Genomic DNA, 24,254 nt, shown 5'->3' with positions numbered 1-24,254 from the left:
CAGGCTGTGTGATTAAACTCTTGATTAGAAGCTCAAACTACGGTGCCCTGCTAATTCCCCAGGGCTCGTGTGCTGTTAATTACCTGGCGCGCGTGGCGTTGGGGCCAGGGCCTGGGGCTCGGTGCCACGCGGGATGGGAGAGGGGGACACGGGGACGCTGAGTCTCAGCAGGGGACACAAGCGGATGAGTGTCAGGAGCAGCTGGGCAGCAGGCAGCAAGTGAGGGGTTTAGGGGGCCCCACGGTGTTAGGCTGCCACCCTTTTCTTGCCACTTTGGGGAAGAAAGTGGGGCAGTGAGCCCCAACAGCTCTGGCCCCGCAGCTGGAGGGATGGAGCTCGAGGGAACTTGCCCAGCTCCCCCAAGATTGTACTTCTGTCCCACACCATCCATTTATCCCATCCTGTCCCGTCCCGTCCCGTCCCATCCCATCCCATCCCATCCCAACCACCCCATCCCATCCCATCCCATCCCATCCCATCCCATCCCATCCCATCCCATCCCATCCCATCCCATCCCATCCCATCCCGTCCCATCCATTTCATCCCATCCCAACTATCCCGTCCCATCCATCCCATCCCATCTCATCCTATCCATCCCATCCCATCCCAGACCAGACCATCCCAACTGTCCCATCCTATCCATCCCATCCCATCCCATCCCATCCCATCCCATCCCATCCCATCCCGTCCCGTCCCGTCCCATCCCATCTACCACCCCCCACCCGCTCCCACCCCATCCCCCCCTCACCCCACAACCCCCCCCCGCACCCCTCCTCCCCTCCCCGCTGACCTGCCCCTCGCGGGGGTCCCCACTCCCCGGGGGGGGGGCCCCGTGCCGGGTCCACGTGCGCCCCGTCCCCCGTGGGTGCCGGCTCCCGCGCCCGGGAGGGGCGGGGCGCAAAGTTTGGGGTGACGTCACGGGAGGGGGCGGGGCGGCAGCCGGAGCGGGGGGGGGGGGGAGGGGAGGGCCCCCCCGCGGTCCCGCCCCCCCCAACTTGCCGCGCCGGGCGCGCGGGGCCGCGCCGCGACGGACCGACGGCTCGGCTCGGCTCGGCTCGGCACCGGCCCGGCTCCGCACGGCGCCCCCCTCCCCGAGCGGCGGCGGCCCCGGGCCGCGGCCCCCCCTTTGCGGTCGGAGAGGCGACAAGGTGAGCGCGGCGGCCGCGGCGGGACAGCCCCCGGGGGGGCGGGGGCCGTGCCCAGCCGTGCCGAGCCGTGCCGTGCCCAGCCGTGCGCCGGGGGGGGGGGCCGCCGAGGTCGGCCACTTGTTGGCCGGGGGCTGCCGCCCCCCGCCTCGCCCCCCTCGGGCCGGCTTCGTGCCCCTCCGCGGGCCCCCCCCCCCCTCCGGCCGCGCCGTGCCCGGCTGCGGGTGCGCCCCGACGGCTGCCCCCGAGCCCCGCCGGGCTCCGCGCCCCGCCGCTCGCCCCCCGGCCCGGCCGCCCCCGCGGGACCCCCGCCCGCTGCTCCGTGCGCCGAGCACCCCGCTGTTCCCTCCCTCCCTCCCTCCTTCCCTCCTCCTTCCCTGCCCTCCCCGCAGCCCCGCTCCCCACTGCGGCAGCGCTCCCCGCTCGCCCCCGGCGAGGCGCTCCCGGCGCTGGGGAGCACCGGGACCAGCTCGGGGCGGGGGGCTCGGGACCCTCCCCAAGCACCGGCTGCGCCCCGGCCCGACGCGCTGCCTCTGTCCGCTGCACCCCGGGCTCCCGCTGCCCTCCGCTTTGCTGCACTGGGGGCTCGGAGGTGTCCCCCCCCCACCCCCGGCCCGGCCACGTTCTGCGCTCTGCTCCGGCACATCCCTCCCGTGGGACGTGGGGCGCAGCGGGGACCCCCCCCGTCACGCCAGCGGGGCAGCTGCAGGTGGAAGCGGGGCCGGAGATGGAGCGGGCCAAGCGGCAGCCCCTGGTCCCCCCGCCGTGGAGCAGAGCCGGGTTTTGGGGGGCTGGGGGAGACGCTGGTGAGGGCTGCGCGGCTGCGTCATCCCTCCGTGCCATCCGCACCCGGCCACCCACTTCCCCGCTATTGTCTTACACCCGCTGTTGCTTCTGCTCCGAAATTAGATGCTTCGCAGTGTTGGGGGGGGGGGGGGGCAGGCTGCGTGCAGGTGCCAGCGCAGCACCCAGCCTCCCCTCCTGCACCCAGGCCTTGCCTGGCTGCCCCTCGCCGTGCGCTCCCCTGCGGGGCGCGGGGCACCGGGGTGTGCCGAGCCTCCCCGAGCCAGCCCCGGGGCAGGGGACGGTGGCGGTGCTGAGCCTCGGCAGGATGGGGCCTCACCGAAGCAGCAGGAACTCGCTTTATGAGTGTGGATGAGCCGAGCACTCACCGAGGCAGCGCCACGACCCCGCTACACCGTCCCACCTGGGTCCCCTTCGTGGCCAGCCCTGGCACCACGCAGCCTGGCAGTGCTCCCAGCCAGCCAGCCCCGCTGCTGCCGACCCGCGGCCACGCTGCCGGCTGCGGGGACAGCCCTCGTCCCCCTCACCCAGGCACGGCAGGGGCAGCGTCGCTTGGCACGGGGACACGGAGCACGATTCCTGCTGCGATGAGCCGAGCGAGGGCTGGAACGCTGCAGTTGGGGCTACAGCACGAGCACCACGAGTGCTCTCGTACATATGGGCACTCTGCTCCTCCAGAGTGGGACGGGGACAGCTGCTGTCACCCAGAAAGGGCTTTCCCGATAGGATGGCACCCAGGTGCTGTGCGAGCACTGAGCACCCACCCTGCGGGAGCTGCTCGGGGATGGAGGCAGCGAGCGCAGGGAGGAGCGTGCCCGCACCCCTGCCTCACTGCGCCTGCATCCTGCCCGCTTTTGGGGTCGCTCACCCCACGGAGCACCCCGGTGAGCGCCCCGGGTGCCGCAGGCCGGACCCGGGGACGGGGCTGAGCCCCCGCGGGTGGGTCGGGTGCCGCCGGGTGCTGCCCGTCCCTGCCCCCTCCGCAGGATGTGCCGCTTTCTGCATCTCCAGCTCCCATTGCCATAGCAACAGGCGCAGCGCTTGGGTACCCGCCGTGCCGGCGCCCGCATCCCGCTCAGCCATCCTGGCCCACCGGGGCAGCGGGCGCTGCCGGCACGGCACGGCAAGGCCGGCACGGCATGGCACGGTGTTCGGGGAGGTTTGGGCCATGGGTGCTTCCGGCACCGCGCCGTGTCCCGCTGGGGCTGAGCAGGACGCAGGGAGCCCTCGGGGTCTCGTGAGCCATCAGAAAATCCCGGCGGTTGGAACTTCTTCCCTGTAACGGGGTGGGAAAGGGGAAAAATCCCTTCGTCCCGAGCAGGGTCTGGGTTTGGAGGGGTCCCAGCAGGAAAACCGAGGGCGCGACATCGCTGCTAAAGGGCTGCACGTCGGGCAGCACGCGGCGGGCGATGCCCAGGCTGGAGAAGCATCACCGTGGGGCAGAAACAGGCTGAGAAACAGGAGCCGCTCTGGTCGCCTCCGCTTGCTTCCCCAGCAGGCTGCTCCCGGCTCTGGCTACGGAATAAATTCATTAACGAGCCTGCAAATGGGGGCTGGGGGGCGGGCTGGCAGCCCAGCCAGGCAGGGTGGCTGGGTGCCGCAGGGATGGGTGCACGGCGCTGCGCCTTGCCGGGTTTCGCGTTAATTAGCGCAGCTCGGGTGGGGCTGGGGCAGGCAGCGGGGCCGGGGCGCTCACTGCCTTCTCTGCCCTTCCAGCACTGGGCCCTGCAATGCCGTTTGGCTGCGTGACGCTGGGGGACAAGAAAGATTATAACCAGCCGTCCGAGGTGACCGACAGATATGACCTGGGCCAGGTCATCAAAACGTGAGTCTGTCCCTCCCGGGCCCCGGGGGCGCCCCTGGGGACCCGAACCCCACGCCGAGGAATGGAGTGCAGTGGTTTGGGGCTGGGGGCACTCAGGGTGCTTTCCCTGTGACAAATCCCTGTTCCCAGTGGGTGCCCCGAGTTCCTCTCTGCCTGCTCTGAGGACGGGGCTGCTGACGGTGGCGAGGTTCCCCTCCACGGCTGCTCACTGATAGCACCTCCGATAACCCTTCCCTCCTCCCCTCCCGAATATCTGCTGGGATTGCAGCAGTCCTGCAGAGCCAGGGCTCCCCGCGGCACCTCCCGGGAGCAGGGCAGGAGAGGGGACGCGGATGTCACTTGGTGACATTCTCGTGGTGCAGAAGGAGAAGCCGTGGGATCCAGCTGCCGACAGAGACCGATGAGACCCCAAAACACCCAGCAGGGATTTTTTCACTGGGCTCCGAGGTGCTGAGGGTGCTTGGCCACGGTGCTGGGCATCTGAGAGCTGGGGATGCCCGGAGGGGTGGTGCTGGGTGGCTGCGGGGACCCTTTTGGGTGCTGCCTGAGCCTGGCTCCGTTCTAAAGGCAGCCCCTCCATTTGGGTCCTGGCTCCCCTACACCCCTCGAGGGTTTTGGCACGGCCAGGCAGGGCTGGGGGGGGGTGGAAAGCCGAGGGCTGAGAGTCCCCACGGCCCCTGCCTGTGCCGAAGGGCTCCAACACCATTAATAACAGACCAGGACCGTTTCACTGGCCTCAGGCAGCTGGTGCTTCTCGCCTTCCTCCTTCCCGAACGCAGCACTTGAATTAATCCTGAGGCAGGCTGCTGCTGTTCAGCCTCGGTGCTGAGGGGGTTGCAATATCCGTCTGCCCGCGAGTGCTGTGCGGGGACAGGATCAGTCCCACCCTGTGCTCAAGGAGCCCCCATGGCCCTGTGGTGGGGAAGGGGCTTTCTTCTTACCTGTTTCCCTCCCACACTTTCCTATTGATTTGCTGATTTGAGATGGATCCCCCCTTCCCCCCCTGCTACCTTGCAGGGAGGAGTTCTGCGAAATCTTCCGGGCGAAGGAGAAGACGTCGGGCAAGCTCTACACCTGCAAGAAGTTTCTGAAGCGGGACGGGCGCAAGGTGCGGAAGGCGGCCAAGAACGAGATCATCATCCTCAAAATGTGAGTGCCGGGGCTGGGCGGCGCCGGGTCGGACCCCGCGGCCGCAGGGGGGGCACCCAAACACCCACCCACCCACCCACCGCCGTCCCCTGGGCGCCGCAGGGTGAAGCACCCCAACATCCTGCAGCTGGTGGACGTCTACATCACCCGCAAGGAGTACTTCATCTTCCTGGAGCTGTAAGCGGGGCAGAGGGGTGGTGGGGGGGTGGGGAGGGCTGCGGCCGTGCCGCGGGGCTGCCGGCAGCCTGCTCTCGGCGCCGGCAGGGCCACGGGCCGGGAGGTCTTCGACTGGATCCTGGACCAGGGCTACTACTCGGAGAAGGACACCAGCAACGTCATCCGGCAGGTGCTGGAGGCCGTCGCCTACCTGCACTCGCTCAAGATCGTGCACAGGAACCTCAAGGTGGGTGCCGGCCGCGTGGCTGGGGGGGGTCCCCGGTGGGTGCAGGCGCACCCGTGGGTGCTGACGTCCCTCACGCCGGCAGCTGGAGAACCTGGTGTACTACAACCGCCTGAAGAACTCCAAGATCGTCATCAGCGACTTCCACCTGGCCAAGCTGGAGAACGGCCTCATCAAGGAGCCCTGCGGCACCCCCGAGTACCTGGGTGAGGGCGCAGGGGGAGGCGGGGGTGTCCCCAGAGCTCCCTGCCCTCCTGGTGGGTCCTGATGGGTGCCCGTTGCTCTGGAGACCCCTCCTGGGTGCTCCCAGCAGGTCCCTCCTGCTGCTGGTGGGTGCTCCCTGGGGGTCCCTGCCGCCCTGGGGGCTCCTGGTTGGTTATGGCCACTGCCCAGCACCCCAGGGACCCATCCTGGCTGCTCCCAGTGCATCCGTCCTGCTCCCCATCACCCTAAAGACCCATCCTGGGTGCTTCCAGCGGGTCCCTCCTGCTCCCCATCACCCCGAGGACCCATCCTGGGTGCCTCCAGTGGCCCCCTCGCCCTGCTCCCAGGGCTCTGTGAGCAGCCAGAGGAGAGGATCCGGCCCCAGGCTGCTGAGCACGGGGAGGCAGATGGGTGCCCGGGGCTGGTGGTTCCCCCCTGTGGGTACGCAGTTACTGGGGTCCCCGGGGCGGGACCTGTCCCCCCGCCACCCTCCTGTGCCCCGCAGCTCCGGAGGTGGTGGGGCGGCAGCGGTACGGGCGGCCGGTGGACTGCTGGGCGATCGGCGTCATCATGTACATCCTGTGAGTGCGGGCTGGGCACGGGGGGCACGGGGACGGGGGGCACGGGGTGGGCGGGGGGGGGGGGGCGCTGAGCACTCGCACACCGCCCCGCGCAGCCTCTCGGGGAACCCCCCCTTCTACGAGGAGGCGGACGAGGATGACTACGAGAACCACGACAAGAACCTCTTCCGCAAAATCCTGGCCGGGGACTACGAGTTCGACCCGCCCTACTGGGACGATATCTCGCAGGCGGGTGAGCCCCGGTGCTGGGGGGGGGGGGACACGCGAGGGGAGCAGGGGGTCCCCTGGCGCTGACACCCCCCTGCCCCCAGCCAAGGAGCTGGTGACGCGGCTGATGGAGGTAGAGCAGGACCAGCGGATCACGGCAGAGGAGGCCATCTCCCACGAGTGGTGAGGGGCGGCAGGGCGATGGGGGGGGGACACACACACAATATGGGGGCGGTGGGGGCCTCTCACCCCGCCGCACCTCCCCGCAGGATCTCCGGCAACGCCGCCTCCGACAAGAACATCAAGGACGGCGTCTGCGCCCAGATCGAGAAGAACTTTGCCAGGGCCAAGTGGAAGGTGGGCAGGGGGGGGGCACCAGGGCCGAACCCAGCCTCCTCCTCCCCTTGGTGTTTTGGGGAGGGGGGGGGAGGCTCCTGACGCCCTCTCCCCCCCTGCAGAAAGCCGTGCGGGTGACCACGCTCATGAAGCGCCTGCGGGCACCCGAGCAGACGGAGCCAGCCGCCAGCACCACCACCACCACCACCGACACCGCGGCCCCCCCAGCCCCCACCACGCCACCCACCACCACCACCGCCACCACCCCGGCCCCCACCACGTGTAACGGGGACAGCGACGCCACCACCGCCACCACTGCCGCCGCCGCCGCCGCCACCGAGGCCCCGAAGGAGCCGAGCGGCTGAGCACCCCCTGTACAGAGCCCGGCATGGCCCCCGCGCCCCCAGCCTGCGCCCCACTTTTCTACGTGCCCCAGCAGAGCGGGGCAGCGCCCTGCATGGCCCCCCCACCCCGTGTCCCCCCCCCCCTTTGTCCCCCACCCCGTGTCCCCTTTTCCACCGCTCTCCCCGTGTGTCCCCCCCCGGGGGCTCCCCGGCTGCATGCGCCGGGCCCCGGTGGGACGGGGACCGGGAGCCCCCCCCCGACCCCCCAGCACCCCACGGACACGGGTGGGGGTGCGGGGGGGGGGGCACACGCGGGGACCCCGCTTCCCCCCCCCGGATGTCTGGCAAATAAAGGCCCCGCCGCGGGCAAACCGGGGCTGTGCGGGGCTGTGCGGGGCTGGGGGGGGGCACCGGGAGGTGGGGGGGGGGTTATGGGGTGAGGGGGGGGGTTATGGGGTTAATTGGGGGCGGCGGGGCCGTCGGTAGGCTCCAGAGTGAACGGGGCGGGGGGGGGGCGGGGCGGGGCCGGGTTCCGGGGCCGGCAGGAAGCGGAGGGAGCGCGGCGGGGTTTGAACCGCGGGGCCCCGCGCGGCTGCAACGGGACCGGGAGCGGGAGGGGGGTACCGGGGGGGTACCGGGACCGGCCCCCCCCAGCCCCGCCATGCCGATCCGGGCGCACTGCGCCATCTGCTCCGATTTCTTCGACAACGAGCGGGACGTGGCGGCGCTGCCGTGCGGGCACACCTTCCACAGCGCCTGGTGAGCACCGGGGGGGGGGCACCGGGCACCGATGGGGGGGCAGCGCCGTGCCCCGAGCTGACCGGGCGCCCCCCTCCCCACCCCCGCTTCCTCCCCCAGCCTCAGCCGCTGGTTCGAGGCGGCGCCCAGCAGGACCTGCCCGCAGTGCCGCACGCAGGTAACCGGCACCCCCCGGTGCCCCCCGGGACCCCCCGGTGCCCCCCCTGCACCCCCACGACCCCCCGTGTCCCCCCTGCACCCCCCCCCCCCCCCCCGAGCACCGGGGGCTTCCCGCTGCCAAGCTGAGCACCCGCTGGGAGTGCCCCCCCCCCCCCCAGGCGCTGTGTGCCCCCCCCTCTGTGCGGGTCGACCCCTGGGCTCTCCCCTGTGTTTAGGTGAGCAAGAGGCACATCATCACCAAGCTGTTCTTCAACGTCGCCTTGGAGGAGCAGGCGGCGCCGGACGCGGAGACCTTGCAGGTATTTCTCTGGGGTTGATCCTCTCCGAGGGGCCAGCAGCCAGTCCCCAAGCTGCTGCCTGCTGTGCTGTGCTCGTCTTTGGGACCCAAAGCACTTCAATGCCTCCTGCTCCTTCCCACTGCCCACCCTGGTCCCAGCTCTGTCACAGCACTGCCTCCCCCAGTGGTTGTTTACTTGCCCCTGCCCAAACTTCAGCCAGCAGCGCAAGGAAGAGCAGGGAAAGGCAGACTTCTTACGCTTCTCTCCTTGCCTGGAGCCCTGAAGCAGCACCAAACAAGCACCCAACTGCTGCTTCTCACTCGGACCTCCAAGCTGCCACCGGTGGCTGTGGGAAGGTGGCTGCAGAGCTGCCCGAGAGGCAGAAGGAAGGCGCCAGGCTCAGGCAGGCGTCACTCCTGTCCCCCCCTGGAAGGAAGGGGCTGTTAGACAGAGCCCTCCTGCTCCTTTCTGTGCAGGTGGGTTTGTTTGCAGGGGCTCACAACGAAGCAGGGCAGGGTGCCAAGGCTGGCTTGGTTTCCAGAGAGAAATTAGGAGACGGACTAAAGCTGTGCCTGCAGGGGCGTGGGCAGTGCTGCTGCTGGCTCCCCAGGGGGATCCTGGCCAGGGCTGAGGAGCTGGGCCACGTTCTCCAAGTGCCACCCGTGGGTGGGAGGCCCTGCACGAGGAGGGGCTGCTCCGCGCTCTCCTCCGTCGTTTAATATGGATGGAGCGTGGCTCCGTATGTGGCGGAGTTAGATCTGTTCCAAAAAAAAGTAATCCGTTGACCTTGGTATAATGGGACGCTTGTACCCTCTTGTGTTTAGAATCAGCATGTGCAGTAATTACCATAATTAGCATTGTCATGGCAACTGCTATATGTATATCGTATGTTTTTAAAATAAAGCAAGCCAGACTATGATGTCAGTAGCACTGTCATTCTCAGAGCCCGCAAATAAAGAAACCGAGCCCAAAGTGTGCGTGCGGAGGCAAAGAAAAAGCATCTCTGGGCACTCGAAGCTGTGTGCCCTAGATGCAAAGCAGTGGCTTGGAGCAGGTAAACATTGCCTGTAGGCCGCATTCAGATCAGCTCTCCTAAGTGTAAGTAGATGAGTGACTCAGAAATGGCATGACCGGAGAAAAATGCCCTGGAAAAGCTTTCTCTTCTCTCTTAGCCCTCCTCCCCAGGGCACACGGCTGGCTCCCCCAGCCATGCCCACTCTGCAGGCCGTGCTGGAGACCTGCTCCCTTGCTCCAGGGCAAGACTGCGGACTCTTCTTGCACAACATCATGATGTGTTACCATCAAGCCTCCTACAGAGGTTGTGTTGTTGTTGCTGGAGCAATATCTAGACCGAAGCTCCCAGCTCCCCTAATGAGGGAGCCGACATCTCTATCGAACAGGAAAGAACCAAATATTTGCTGTGCGGATGAGGGCGGTTAGTTTTTAGGGGTACTCGCTGCCCCGTGCACGGCTCCGGGTTGCTCTGTAATCAGTCAGCTCTGTAATCAACCCGAGCTATATCTGTGCAGCCTGCAGATGTCCTCAAATGAGTCTTTGGCCTCTTGCCATGGTAGAGTTGGACTGGGGCAAGGGAGCGTGCCTCGGGGGGCTCACAAACCGCGTGCCAAGCTGTGACCCCACGGAGAGACAAAGCAGGGATGCACTTCTGTGAACTGGTGTCATGCACCTGGCTAGAAGTTGTTGGAAGGAACAACATTGTTGTCTGAAACCCTTCCCTGGGTTTCTGCTTTGCTTCCCACTGCCAGGCATCGGCTTCAGCCGAGGCACCGAGGGAGGCTTGTTTCCCTGGCGGAGCTGCAGACCCCAGGTCGAGCACTGCGGCATATCTAAGCTGTTCTCAGAGCTCAGCCTGTTGTGTTTGGTTTCTTTTTTTTTTTTTTTTCCTCCTGCACTGCTCTTAAAGATGGTCCTCGGCCATCAGAACAGTCTCCACACAGCTGTTCCGAGAGCAGAAGTGTTAGTTTTGGGGTGGGACACCTCCCCAGGGCTCATCTGGAACCTGGCACTACCAGTCGCTTGTGACCTGGGGGGCCAAGAGCCCATTTTAGGAAGGAGACTGGGGGATTTTGCTCCTCCTGGCAAAAAGGAGGCAGGAGGAGGATTCCCACCTGTAAATCTGCTGGGGAAGGAAGGAACCTGGGAGGACGGCTGCCTGTTTGTGGTCAGGTTATATGCATCTGATCCTGCGGCAGCGTTGCCTTGTGATTCAGGGTTGAAAAGAGAGCAGAGCTTGCATCTCTCAGAGGAGTGAAAATTGGGAGCAGCCTTTAGGAGCGGTGGTGGAGGATGAGGGATTTCAGATTAAGTTGATGAATGAGGTAATGTTACATAGCTGCCTGCGCTAGCCCAGGATTTCTTTTGCTCTCATGCTAATTAGCACGTCTTGTGAGCTCACTAATCGTTCCTGAATAGAACTCAGAGGAAGCTGCTTCGGAACAGTTCCTGCAGCAGAGTTAATTCCACCTCAGCCCTCCGGCTGTTATCCCCCTGGGGGCAAATCCCAGTCAGCTCTGCCCGGCTTTCCTCCAGTCCCTTCTGCGTACCCAGCTTCAGATCCCATCTTCTCCTTCCTGGCTTTGCTGTCGCTAGCAGAGCTTCACTCTGGTCCAGTCAGCTCCGCGGCCGCTGCTCCTGCTATTCTCAGCTCAGATTTGCATGTAGCACTCTGGGTTGCACAGATTTGTGTGCTCGGCTTCTGTACTGTGTTGGCATTTTATTGAGGTTTTATTCCACTGCAGTTCCTGCCTGGCTTGTTATGTGCTTTCCTCTGCAGTTCTAACACAGCTTTTTAAGTCATCTTCTGTTGACTCTTTCCTGTATTTTTTTCCCCTCTCCCTCTCTAATGTGTGAGAGTTACATAAATATGGATGTAAAATACGTATATTTTTGCTCGTCTTTATAAACTCTGTGTGCTCCCTTTGGCTATTTGCCAGCACTCACAGGTCGCATCGCTCCATCTATAATTTAACCCACAAGTGTGTGCTCCCTCTCTCTGCTCTTTGGTGAAGGTGTTAGAAATGCCTGACCTTCCCCAGGCCCTTGGGGTGCCCAGGAGATGTTCTGTGGCACTGTTTGGGACAGAGGGGCTTGTCGGTGATCTTATTGTGTCCACTTGGCTCAACTGTTAGCTCATCGGCCTCCCAAACTGCAGCAGCTTTGGCGTCTGTCGGAGTGCTGGCTGGTGCCTCTCGGTTTTGTGCTTCATCACTCTTTAAGAAGTTCAGGTGTGCCTTCGGGTCCCCCACCTGCACGCGGCTCAAGTTCACCCCAGTTCAAAGTGGCTCGCGATCCAGCTAGTCTGGCAGAATCCCTGCCTTATTTGCCTTGTTTAGGTAAAACGTTATAAAAATCCTTCCTGTCTGATTTCCCGTGTTTCCCTGAGAGCCTTCCAAAATTATTCAGCTAAAACAAGATGACTGACAGTGTGAGAAACACAAGGTTGACAAGGCTAAGATAAAACTGGGATCTTCTCTTCTCTCCCCGAAGGGAGCCAGTTGGAGGTGCTCTTTTCGTTCCCTGCAATAATCCTTGTTTGTAACTCGGGGCTCGCTGTTAATGCGCGCTATTCTTAGCGCCTCGCTGGTGCAAATGGCCTGCTGAGAAACCTCTCAGGTCCTTTAGGTATGGTGAGAGCTTCTCCGCAGGCTGTTTCCTAATCGGGCTGTCTGTGCTGTGTTTCAGAATGAACTGGACAAGGCGAAGGCTCAGCTCTCTGCCAAAGGTGAGTTCCAGCTGCCGGCAGGTCCCGGGCTCTGCCCGCGTGCGCTGCTCTGGTCAGGCCCGAGGATCGTGTCTGCAGAGCTTGCCCCTTCCTGAGGCCAGGGGCATGGTGCAGGCTGCGAGTTCGTTCTGGAGCAGCTTCTTCGGAGCTTTTTCCAAGGAGAGGCTGCCTAAAGCTGTGCAGAACCTGCAAAACCTGCCTGCGGGCTGGCCCAGCGCAGCTCTGACTGGGCTGCCCTCTGCAAATTTAGATACACGTGTGTGATTTCTTCTGCTTCTCTTACTAAGAGCTACAAAAGCCCAGCACGGCTACGTCTGGAGTAAGCTTGCTGAAAGCAGAGCCTGTGGTCTCATCGCTGGGAAGCTCGCTGCTGCTGTTGCTAAAGGCTCATTCCTGCTAACAGAAAAAGGGGGGGGGGGGGGGGTAAAAGTGGTGCCCGAGCAGCAGTGGGAAGGTGTTGGGTTTGTTTGGCTGTTGCAGTGCCACATGTGTCACTTGAAGAGCAGACGGGATTTGGTGTGTGCGCTTCCATTTTTCCCATCTTTAATTTTAGAGGATGTTTGAGGGAGGCAGGAAAAGCGAAAGCCCTGGAGACTTGTCGATGGGTTTTAAGCATCGTCTGTAGGCAGCCTGTCATCAGAACATGAGTCATGAGCAGCGAAAGGAAAATGTCAGTCGGAGTGACAGAAATCCAAAGACATGCTACCAGAAAGGAGAAATCTTTGAAGAATGCTGGGGGCTCACCCACGCCCCGAGAGTAGTCTTCCCTCTGCCTTTCCTGCGTGCACGAGACAGACGCGAGTAGCCAGTGGGCTGGGGCTTCGGTCCTCAGCCTGGGAGCAGCACTGGGGGGCCTGCACGTCGCTATTCTGAGGCCTGTTCTCGTGCTAGCTCAGTGCAGTTTGGTGACTTGGTAGGGAGCCAGATCTTCTGGGGAAGGTGGCTGGGATTCTTGCTAGGATGTTATCCAAGAAAAACTGCTTGAAGGCCTGCTCATCTTCGCGGCTTCTGGTGAGTAGAGGTTCGATCTGACATCCCCCTATCCCGGTCTGTTCCCGTGTTGGAAAGCAGCAGCTCGTTCCCACCTCCTGCTTCCTTTGCTATGGGCACTCTGCTCTCTGGTGGCTCTTGTGTATAAATTCTTCCCTTAAAGATGTGCTCTGCGCTCCCTGTTGTAGCGGAGCTGTGTAATTGCCAGCTTCTCATCAGCTTGCAAATGGCTCTAGAGGCGTGGAGCTCTGTGCAGCCCCAGCAGGTGAAGTGGGAGGCACTTGGAGTGACTCATTTGAACTCATTCCTGCAGCATAGGGAGGTTCAAATCCTGCCATCTGCCTCTGGGCAGCTGGGGAAGGAGGAGGGGGAAGCCCTGGCTCTTTTTGGGGATGTGGAGTTCCCGCAAATGCAGCGGAGCATCTCCAGGTTGTGCTGCCTCTGGTGAGGGTGGGTCATTCAGCTCAGCGGAGACAAAATGCTTTACTAAGGGGAACTTCTCTCCCTCCACGCTTCTCCTAGCACCTGTGTTTCTGCTGGGGTACATTCCTCCCCTCCTTCCCTGGTGGCTCCCGTACTGCCTGGCCCACCAGCGGAGCAGCACTGCTGGTCACACTCCCATGGGCCGTGGTGGCACCGTGTCAAACTGGACTGAAAGGAGGAGCAGCCTCCTGGAGGGGCACCCGGTGCCTCCCCACTGCTGCCAGCCCGGAGCCACAACAATTTTGGCAGAGGAGGAAGGTGCCGAGCTGTGGGCTTCACCCCCTTCTCAGCAGGGCTGGGCGGAGGGGCTGCTGCTTGCCATCGTGCCCAAGTGCTTGGAGCTTTCTGTCGGTGCTGGCTGTTCTGTGCTTAGCTCTGCCAGCTCGGGGCTGCTTGCTGCCCTGGGAGCCGTTCTCCCCTTGTCTCACCAAAACAAGTGGAAATCCAGCGTGGTTTTCACCATCTTCTCCGCGGTGTTTGGAGGCGTGTGCCTTGTTCTGTGCTGCCTGCACCTCTGCTGGTGGTGCTGTGGGGAGGGCAGGGGACATCATGGTGACGCAGTGGGGTCCCTGCATGTTCAGGATGGCTGCACATCCCGCAGGGCTCGCCTGCATCAGGCTCCGTGTGAAGGGACCAGGCTTGGCTCTCCAGCTTGGTGTGACTCCAGAGAACAGTGCACACCCGCCTGGGAGAGCATGCAAGAGTTAAGATGCATCAGCTTAATGCTAGCAGGGCTGGCACTGGAAAGCTATTAAAGGGAACTTGTTATCTTTACTGAAGAAAATCTCGAAGCCTGCTGGCACTGGGAGAAGCAATTGCTCGGTACAAACCCCAGAGCAGACAGCTTTTAGGGAAATGGCTCTCTGCAGGAACGGCCAGCTCCTAGCAGCCTGAGACCACAAGCAGCGTCTGTTGTGCTGCTGCTGTTGTTTGTGGGGCTGCTCAGGTCTGGGTTTCTGGGCCGTGACCTTTGTGTTTTCCCTTTTTTCTAGAGAAAGAAAAGCGAGAATGCCAGGCCATCGTGGACGGGCTGCGGGACACTCTCGATGTGCGCAATGCCACCATAGAGTCGCTCCAGAAGGTGCTGGGAGAGACAGAGATGCTGTGTTCCTCTCTCAAGGTACCTCTCCCATCCCATCCCGGCAGGACGTTGGCTCTAGCCGTTGCACAAGCACTGCTCGTTTTGGCCAGGTTCTCCCCGGGCTGTGATAACACAGACGCGTGGCTCTGTGCCGGTGGGAATTTGGGGCTGGAGGAGCCACCAGCCCAGCTTGGGGAGTGTTGGCTGAGCCCAGCAGCTGGAGCAACAGTGCTGACCGTGACCGCACAGGTATCGGCAGGAACAGTGTGGGAACTGGCCCCAGTGCCCTGCTGGGGAAGCGCCGGCTCCCTGCGGTGCAATGTTCTTTTTAAACGGGTTTTGGTCAGGCGGGATTCAAGGAAAATTAGTTTCTTAGTTTGATTGGAGGAGAAATCAAACCAAAATATATGGAGGGGGAGTTGCAAGCTTCAGCTGAAGCGGGATCTGATCCAGCTAACTCTCCTGTCTCTGTTCTGTTGCCAGGGCTTTCCTTCGGTTAGGTTAGTAATGTGTGAAGTCCAGGGATCAAATATTCCCGTTGTGCTTCGGCGTGCAGTGACTCAGTGTGTAGTCATGCAGTGTGCATAAACAGCCAGTGGAAGGGGAGTAAGAGCAAGAAGCACTTCGTTGGGATGTCTGGGGGTGAGCAGGGGGACTTTGCCTCGGCAGCGGGGCGAGCTGGGCTGCCTGCTGTGTGCGGGGCCTTTGGGCAGGTGGGACTGGGAGCAGTGGGTTGGAGGGGGGAGTGGAGGTGAACTGCACCTCTCTGCTCTCTGCCCCTTGGGTCTAACCCTAAATCTCATGTTCCTTGACCTGCCAGGCCACGCAGCCGGGGCAAGCTTTAAGATGGTTGTTTTTTATGGTTGTGTCCCCGCAGAGCAGCTGGGCTCTTCCTGGAGGAGCCACCTGAGGTCTGCACAGCATTAGCAGCAGGATGCTGTCGCAGGGCAAGAGATCTACAGAAGGAAATTAATGTCATGCAGGCCTTGCTATTGGCCAGAACAAGGTTTTGGTGTTGTGTTGTTGTTGGCTTTTTTTTGACTGCCCATGGGATTAGATTTACACCCAATCTGCTTGGGTGTAAAGGCAACCCGGGTCTGGATCATGCCCAAGATGCTCTTAGGATCCTGGGTTCCTGGGTATACCAGTGGCAGGATAGTACTGATGCTTCCTAATCCTGTAAAATAAACAAACAAATAAAAGCACTCTTGTGACAGTGGAAGCTGGTGCTTGCTGCTCAACTCGAGCTCTGTGCTCGGCTTTCCTGCCGGGTGCCTCAGGAGGCGGCTCTGGGGTTGCTTTGCCTGTTGCAAAGCCCTCTGAGTAGGCTCATGTTCTTTTAGTGAAAGCTGGGCAGGGCACAAGGATGAGGGACCTGAGGGTAATCTTTTCCGTGGTGTACGGGTTTCCCATCTGAACGCCAAGCAAAGCTTTGTACATCATTTATACATCATTTCAAGATTAAAGCAGTAAACGTGCAGGAAAAGCACAGCTTTACTAGCTGTGAGGCAGGTCGAGCCCCCAGGCTGTCCTGGCTTCTGCTGGCACTGCCAGCTGCTGCTGAACCTTGGTGTGACAGCTTGCTGCTGTCCCAGCCTGTGAGAGGCTGGGGACCCTGCTCCAACCCAGCCCAAAGCTCTGCTCTGGGGGCTTTTTATTTTATTTTATTTTATTTTATTTTTTTGAAGCTGCTGTGCGAGGTGCCAGGGAACCTGCAAACTTAGACAACACAGATGCATTGAAGTGGTGTGAATTCAGGCCAGCTTTCCCACGTCCTCTACCAAACTGCAGATCTCTGTTTCCTTAGCTCAGCTGAAGTTCACTGCTGCTGCCTGCTGCTGGAGAGCAGAGAAAGGTGCTGGCTGCAGGAGATGTTGCAGCCTCCCCGGGCGGGTGAGAGAAGCGCCCGGGTGGGTGGCTGGTGTGGCTGAGATCTGCCAGGAGAGACCACGCAGTGTTCCTAGTTATGCTTTAAGCAGCTAATAGCAAGGAGAAGCGGGAGGCTAAAGCAAAGGGCTTAGCTGGGTAGGGAGCAGAATGCAGCAGCAGCAAGGTTTGCTTGCTTCGGGCTCCTTTGCTTTTGAAAAACAAATTGTCGCTGCGGACAGGGTGCTGCCCACCCCGCAAATCCTCCTAGCAAGAGAGAAGGATCCAAAGCAGCTTCAGCTTCAGACTCCTCTTGCGATTAGCACTCAGACCCCGCTGTGTTTGCGAGGAGCAGAGGTAGGGGTGCAGCAGAGGGGGGAGATAAACTCTCCGTAATCCTGGGCTGCTGAGGTGGTGATAGCATTAAGAGCCAACATATGCTCCCAGCTGCCCGCAGTGCGCATAAGCCAGGATGTTTCTCTAACAATCCCCGGAGCCCTCCTGACGGTCTGCGTGCGCTCGCTTCTCTGCAGAAACAGATGAAATTCCTGGAGCAGCAGCAGGAGGATAACAGGAGTTCAAAGGAGGAGGCCCGCCGTCTGCGGAACAAGCTGAAAACCATGGAGCGGTGAGATGCTGCGCCCCCCAGCCGGGCTGCACGCCTCCCCCCTTCCCCAGCAGGGAGGGAGAGGTCCTCCTGTGCTCGCTGCAACAGCCAGCCCCTCACACCGGGACTGTGACTTCTCCTTACCCCGTCAGGCTGGGAAGTGCTGCGTTAGCAGGTTCTGCCTGTCTGTGCTCTTGCCCCTGCTTCCTTTCCAGGCAGCTGCTCTCCCTAAATAGCAGCAGGGCACGGAGCTGTGTTCAGAGCGGCCTCATCCCTACTCCTCCGAGCGTGGCTGTGCGCTGCTGCTGTTATTGGAGAGGCTGCTGGGGCAGAGCCCAAATCCCAGCCCAGGAGTACAGTTAGCTGCACGGGTGTGGGGCCCAAAAGCTGCTCTGTCAGCCCCGTGTGCAGCACATGTGTGCAGCTGCCCCTTCTCCAGCCAGTCCTCGTCATGCTAGCAAAATGCCCTGCCTGCAGTGGGGCCCTTGCATCTCTCTGCCACCTCTGCATTCAGGAGCTCAGGCTGGGGGAGCTGCTTGGGGGAAGCAGGGCTGCGGGCTCCTTCCCAGCTCTGTTTGTGACTCACGAGCTGAGGGTACGTTTTCATCATTTTTTTTATGCAGGATTGAACTGTTGCTTCAGAGCCAGCGCCCCGAAGTGGAGGAGATGATCCGAGAGATGGGAGTGGGGCAGGCAGCAGTGGAGCAGCTTGCGGTGTACTGCGTCTCGCTGAAGAAGTGAGTGCTGCAGGCTGGGCACGGGCTGCTGCTGCCCTGGGTGTGCAGGGGGAGACCCCTCTGCTGGGCACCGGCAGGCACGCAGGCTCTGCAGGGCTCCTGCTGCCTCTTTGGGTTGTGACCGACAGATCCTGGGGACCCAGATCGCAGCCTGTCACACCGAACCGCTCGTGTTGTCACTGTAGTGACACGTGTGTCACCATGGGAACTGTCTCCGGAGCTGTCAGTGCACCTATGTGGTGATTATTGTTCCCTCGCTTCTCCTCTCGTGCCTGGGGGGAGATGAGTGGCTGAGGGGCCCCGGGTTGTGCTCCGTGCTGCGCTGCACCGTGCAGCTGTGGCCTCACGTGCTCCGGCAAGTGGGACCTGCAGTGCTGCCATCCCCTACCTGGAAATCCATCTGGTCCTGCCGGGCAAAGCCACGGCTTCTTTGGGTCCGTTCTGATGGCAGCTGAATAATTGCAGCTTCAATACAAAGCTGTAATGAGCCGAGTGTCCCCGTGGTGTAATTGGAAATGAATGCGCATGGCCAATAGCATAATGCCTCTGAGAAGTCACTTAAAGGAAAGTCCTCTGGTTGCTGCCAGCATGGAGGCTGCTCTGTTGGCTGTCCGTCTCTTCCAACAGCTGAAATGTTGCTGGATCTGGTTTCCATTTGTTCATGAACCTCTCCTCAGGCATGGCAGCCCCGCAGCCTCCTCCCTCCCCGCTCTGAGGCTGTGTATTTGACACGCTGCTGGTCGGTGTCGATGTGCTCAGCTCTGTTCCCTACAGGACTTTGTGTCCTGGCTTTTCTCCAGTGGTTCTGCAGCTGCAGAACTTCAGAATAATGGTCTCCGAGAAGTTCTGTCTTCATCTTCATGCAAACGCAGCACGATTCTTCTGGTCTCTTTTCAGGGAATATGAGAACTTGAAGGAGGCTCGCAAGGTATCCAGTGAGATGACAGAGAAGCTGAAGAAGGAGCTGTTTGCTGCCAACAGCAAGGTAAAGGGAGAGTGTGGGAGTCACAAGGCTGGCACCTGGTCAGTAGCTCCCACCCAGTAACTGGTCCAAGCCCCGTGCAGTGCCCCCTTCCTGCGCTGGGCACTCCGTTAGAGGTACAGCTGGCAGGGAGGTGTCAGGCTGGGGTTTCTGGGTCAGGTGTGATGCCGTGGTGTGCAAACATGGGCTGTTATCAGCACCATGGTCTACGGGGACATCAGCAGGGCAGAGCCAGACAGTGCTTGGCAGGGGGCCTGGCCTGGAAGGCAGCAGCAGGCGGCGGTTTGCCGCTTCCCCAGGGCTCCAGCAGCTTGTGCAGCCCCCAGCTCCTTGTGCTGCAGCATCGGGGCCCTAGGAAGGGTGGGAAGGAGAGGTCTGAGCCAGCACCAGCCAGGCAGAGCATAGCCCTGGCTCGGCACAACCCCAGTGAACCCCCTGCTGGACTGGGCTGAAGCAGGCTGGCCAGGGCTCCTGCGTGGTGCTGGGTCCGAGCAGGAGAGGTTCCCAAAATGTGAGGACACACACGGGGCTTGCACAGAGCCTCCCTGGGCTAGCGCTGCTCTGAGCTGAGCTGGCACAGGGCTTGGAGCTGCAGAAATGCCCCTTGTTGCTGTGCTGCCCCTGTTACAGGGCTGCCTGGGCTCTGTTAGCCCAGGCCAGGGATCCCTGTGTCAGTTTTGGAAGCGCGTCCCCTTGAAAAGCTCGTGTGTAGCCCTGCTCTCTGAGGCGCAGGTGTTCCCTGGGGTGCACCCAAGTCCAAGCTCACAAAGTGAGAGACTGTGGGTGGATTTGGCCTATTTTTGTTCCCCAGACATAGCTGTTGTGGTCCCATCAAACTGGGAAGAAGGCTCTTGGATTGCTGAGCTGCTCCCCAGGCAGGTTAACCCCTTAACGTGAGGTGCTGCCGTCGCCCTGGTTCTGGCTGAGTCTGTGCCAAAATGCAGTCGCTTTCTTGGGTCAAGATGCGAGTCAGCGTGCTCCGGGCTTGGCTGCCAGCGAGCTGACTGCGCCGTCGCTTCGTGACCCCATTTCCAGTCCTTTGTGGTGGTGCCAGCCCACCGCTCAGCCCCCGGCTCCTGGTGCCCTCCTGGTGCCTCAGGTTTGCCCGTGTGCCAGTACCGCTGATGCACGGCCACCGCCCGGCCTGGGGCTGGTGGTGCTGGGATCCGCTGCATGCAGAGCCCTGCAGGAATCCAGGCTGGAGCCGCCAAGCGTTAAAACACGGGAAAGCTGTCACCACCAGGCAGAAGGGCTGTGGGAAGGCTTGTGTTGGGCACGCAGCCCTGGAGATCCCTCTGCAGGCAGCTTTAGGGAATGAGCAGGCACTGGATGGCTCTGGTGTAGGACAGCCTGGTCAGAGGTTGGCACTGGAAAACCAAAAGCAAGGAAGAGGAGCACGTGCTGCAGGGCATCCTGCTCGGCCGGGGACCTGCTGTCTCCCTTACCTGCGTGCTATAACCAGTGTTGTTTTTTTTCTGCAGCTGCAGAGAACTGTTTCAGACTTGGAGAACACAAAGGAGGAGTTAAAAAGCACCCAGAAGGATTTGAAGAATGCAGACAAGGAGATTTTGGTGAGAATATTGGTTTTTAGTCTGCAGTAACTGGCAGCTGGCCATGGCCTGCAGCTGCAAAGCCAGGAGTTGTGCAGGCTTTTGCTCAGGGGCTAGGTTACCTAGCCTGACTCACCCCGTATCTGCTCCACCTCTGATCTCCAGGGGTGTGCAGCCCTGCCAGGGGTGTTTTAGGTTGGACATTAGGAAGAACTTCTTTACTGAGAGGGTTGTGAGGCAATGGAATAGGCTGCCCAGGGAAGTGGTGGAGTCACCATCCCTGGAGGTCTTTAAAAGACGTTCAGATGTCGAGCTTAGGGATATGGTTTAGGGGAGGACTTGTTAGTGTTAGGTCAGAGGTTGGACTGGGTGATCTTGAGGTCTCTCCCAACCTAGAAATTCTGTGATTCCTTCTAGTGCAGATTTATGGATGAGGGGCTGCTGGTACTTCTCCTAAATCTTCCCTTAGCTCACTGCTTTCCCTCCTCTCTCCAGAGTTTGAAGAAGAAGATAGACATCCTGCAGGATACCCTGAAAGTGCCATCTGTGACCAGGGAGACGCTCAGCCGACTGGTCTTCGAAAGGTCAGCGAAGTTCATCCTCACATACAGGCCAAGGATGTTTCCCCTGCCAGGGAGATTTCCCCAAGGCTGCTGTCTCAGAGCTGGCCTTCCAGCAAGCACGCCCTGCTGTACAGGGACCTAAGATCCTTGTCACACAGGAGTCCAGACTGATTGAGGCTGGGCCTGAGAACTGCATCCTTTACGTTTTATCATGCCCTTTCTTTCTGGCAGCGAGTCCTCTTACCCCAGTATGGCAAACTGGGCTGTGTACACTGAGCACCAGCGGGCCAGTGTGTTTCCCTGGGCTCAGGGCGCTGCTGCTGTGAGCGCAGGCCATCAGAGGTCAAACAGCACTTTGGGACATTGACCATAAAGCCTGGGGTTTGGGTTTTCCATTTGGGGACTTAGAGTAGAACGGGGTTTGGATGCTGGTCCTGCTGCTGTGGTGCAGCTCCCCAGGGGGGCTTGTAGCTGTGTCTCCCTCTCGTCTGCTGCGCGGCAGCCTCCTGACGGCTGCTGCTCTGCGTGGCCTTGCAGCCCTGCTCCCGTGGAACTGCGGCACCCGAAGCTCCACCGCCCAGCCCACAGCGACGAGATCAATCTAGACGCCACCTTTGATGTGGACACCCCCGAAAATCAGCCCTGCAAATCTCTCTTCAGCCCTGCGAAAAGGCAGAAGCTGGATAAAAAGCCGTGAGTTTTCCCTCCTCTTCCTGCTTCTAAAGGAGATCAAAGTCTCGCTGCTTTGGAAGTTGCTGTGTGGGATCAGACAGCTCTCCAGCTGCCTGGTGTCGCACTGCAAGTTTTGTCATCGTTTGCTCGGCCTTGTCTGTCCTTGCCAGCTCCACTTGAACAATGAATCTCTTCTGATTTGTTCCTTGTGCTTCTTGCAGGCCTCCTGTGGTAAATCTGGCAAAGAAAGTTCTGAAGGAAACAGTGGAGGTAAATGGACTGATCTTGTTTTCTGTATCACCTCTTTGATTCTGCCGTTAATGAGCTTGAGATGAAGGCCCCGTTTTCCTACGCAGGAGATGCTCTAAGCAGAGGCCAGCCCATCTGCAGAGCCACAGCACGCACTTCAAAGTGCTGTGCTCGCCTGTCTCCTAGAAACACCGTGTTGCTGGCGCACAGACCTGGAGCCGGGCAGGAGAGGGAGGGTGGGGACACACGCACTTCTTGCCGGTTGTCCTGCCTCAGATGCGCTTAGCGAATGCGCAGCGTGGGTCTGATCACAGCGGCCACGGGGTCAGCTGGGGGGCTCTGTGCCCAGGTTCATGGGGCACGGCGTCCTGCCTCGCAGGCACTGCTCCAAACGAGCCCCAGTGGGAGGTGTGGAGCCTCTGTTCTTTGGCCTGACGTGCTATGGGTGTGCCTGTTACCCGAAGTAGCTGCCCGCATTGTTAGCGCTGCCTGTGTGTGGACTAAATTCAGCGGGTCGTGCTGGTTAAAGGGCTTCTCTCGTTATTTTTGTGGGACAGAACTGGGCAGATGATCTGGAGGATGAGGCTCTTAAAGGGCTGCTGCCAGCATTCATCAGGAACTCCGTTCACTCCAAGAAGCTGACAGCGGGCAGCTTGCTGGGTTCCCACAAGAACACAGGCACGGTGAGTACGGCAGGCTGGCACTGCACACCTCTGTCCTGAGGGCACCCCACAGGATCGAACACAGCTTCCACCTTGCTGCATTCAGCGTGGGGAAAATAAATCTTGGAGCACGACCTGGCTGCCTCCCAGCCCTGCAGAGCTCCAGGGATGACAGATGGTCACTCCCCGCGTGGCAGCGGATTAAACGGCCTTCCACATCCCCTTCTTCTACCTCCTTGGAGCTTTGGGTATTTTCCTTGTACGACTCAGTCCCAGTGACAAAATCCTAAGCCTTGCGGCAACCTGGAAGGCTGTTTCCTTCCAGAAGGTCCCCAAACTTCCCTAAGGGGCTGCCCTTTCCCAAAGCTAAGGCCTTAGCGCAACTGCTGAGTGTCCTGAGTGCCTGCAGGTGCTTGTAACCTCCCCTGAACACGTGGCCTGTGAGGCTGCCCCTTTTCTTATTCAAGACAAGAAGTAGCCACGGCTCCGTGCTGCTGTTCCAGTCACGTTTATTTCTCTCTCCTAGGTGCGGATGGGGTATGACGGCTTGGGAGGCAGAACAAAGTTCATCCAGCCTGTATCCTTCCCTGTGGCAGTAGTGATGCTCTGGGGGAACTGCGTTGTTCCTCCAGTCTCAGCCAGCTCTGTCAACTGGTGCACTTCTCTACATCTGACCAAGCGTGCCTGAGCTTAGCAAAGGCATCCAGGCCTTGAACTTGCTGCGAATGTTACGGGGGAAAGGTTTGTTGGGAAGGACCCAGCAACTAGAAATCAGAACGGTTTGCAGGGGCCTCTCCCTGCCCTGTGCCTGTGCAGCTGCAGCCCTCCTTCCTGGGGGACAGCGCTGTGCCTGGCCTGGAGGGTGCCTGGAGGCCTTGGGCTGCTGCTGGAGGAGAGGTTGCCCTAAACCCACATGCTCTGGGGGCGCTGGTTTGTGTAAGCCTGCAGCTCTGTTAGCACGGAGCGTGCATCTTCCTTCCTGGTTGGGACCTTACAGCTCAACCACAGCTGGGTTTGCTGCTGTTAGAGCACCTTAATGAGGGCGTTTCCCAAATGCTTTGGGGTTGCACCTCCAGGGCTGGCTCCCAGGGCTGTGGCTCAAGCTAGCCTGGAGCAGATACCCCCTCCTCCTGTCCCGGGGCCTCGCTGTGTGCTGTCCTTGACCCTTTTCCCCTCAGACGGACCCCGCAGCCCTCCGGCCCTGTGCGGTGAGGAGCAAGAAGAAGACCGGCTCCAGGCCGGGGGCGGCAGCTCCCCCCGCGTCCCGCAGCAGCAGCCAGGCGCGGCTGGACGGCTTCCTGCACTGAGCCGCGTGGGGGAGCCGCGGGCACAGCCCCTTTTACCCTTTTACCCTTTTACCCTTCCCTTCCCCCCTTTTCGTGCACAATAAACGGGTTTGCTCCTTCTGTGATGTCAGCGCGGGGGCTGTGACGTCACACCCCTGCTCAGGAAGTGACCTCATGGGGCAGCAGGGTGCTCATTGGGTGGAGGACTGTGACGTCCTGTGATGTCACGGGGAGGAGGATGCTCGTTGGCTGGCAGGGCAGGGGAGCAGCGCTGCCATTGGACAGCAGGTGGGAGCGCTGGTGCAGCCCATGACCTCACGGGGAGCAGGACACCGATTGGCTGGCACCCCGTGACCTCAGACAGCACGGCGCAGCCCATTGGCTGCCCCACGGCTGGATAGCAAAGGCGGCAGCCCATTGGCCCGCCGCCTGTGCCGTCCGTGTGACCTCACGAGGCGGGGCGCGCGCCGATTGGCCGCCGCCGCGTGACCTCACGGGCGGGCCCCTTCGGACGCCGATTGGCCGCCGGGCCGGCAGGGGGCGTGGCGTGGCTAAGCTCCGCCCCTCCCCTCCCTTCTCCCGCCGGCGGGCGG

The 24,254-nt window shown here is 61.3% G+C and overlaps 2 protein-coding genes across 2 annotated transcripts; both read left to right on the top strand.

Moving 5' to 3' along the window:
• Window positions 1–1,012: 1,012 nt before the first annotated feature.
• On the top strand, window positions 1,013–7,335 carry CAMKV (CaM kinase like vesicle associated). The gene is made up of 11 exons (XM_084292465.1): window positions 1,013–1,148; window positions 3,666–3,774; window positions 4,792–4,923; window positions 5,026–5,100; window positions 5,188–5,326; window positions 5,409–5,529; window positions 6,033–6,108; window positions 6,204–6,340; window positions 6,420–6,498; window positions 6,585–6,672; window positions 6,774–7,335. The coding sequence occupies exons 2-11, from the start codon at window positions 3,680–3,682 to the stop codon at window positions 7,014–7,016; spliced, it is 1,185 nt and encodes a 394-aa protein (XP_084148591.1). The 5' UTR covers window positions 1,013–1,148; window positions 3,666–3,679; the 3' UTR covers window positions 7,017–7,335.
• Window positions 7,336–7,656: 321 nt separating this feature from the next.
• TRAIP (TRAF interacting protein) lies at window positions 7,657–23,682 on the top strand (the record flags this gene model as incomplete). The annotated part of the gene is made up of 15 exons (XM_084292888.1): window positions 7,657–7,754; window positions 7,854–7,911; window positions 8,129–8,212; window positions 11,894–11,933; window positions 14,399–14,526; window positions 16,887–16,981; window positions 17,584–17,697; window positions 18,595–18,682; window positions 20,161–20,250; window positions 20,725–20,813; window positions 21,330–21,485; window positions 21,686–21,734; window positions 22,271–22,396; window positions 22,902–22,952; window positions 23,554–23,682. The coding sequence occupies 15 exons, from the start codon at window positions 7,657–7,659 to the stop codon at window positions 23,680–23,682; spliced, it is 1,395 nt and encodes a 464-aa protein (XP_084149014.1).
• Between the last annotated feature and the right edge of the window lie 572 nt (window positions 23,683–24,254).

The sequence above is a fragment of the Netta rufina genome (assembly GCF_964035555.1).
Source record: "Netta rufina genome assembly, chromosome: 10".
Classification (NCBI taxonomy): domain Eukaryota; kingdom Metazoa; phylum Chordata; class Aves; order Anseriformes; family Anatidae; genus Netta; species Netta rufina.
This window is presented reverse-complemented; position numbering and strand designations above follow the sequence as displayed.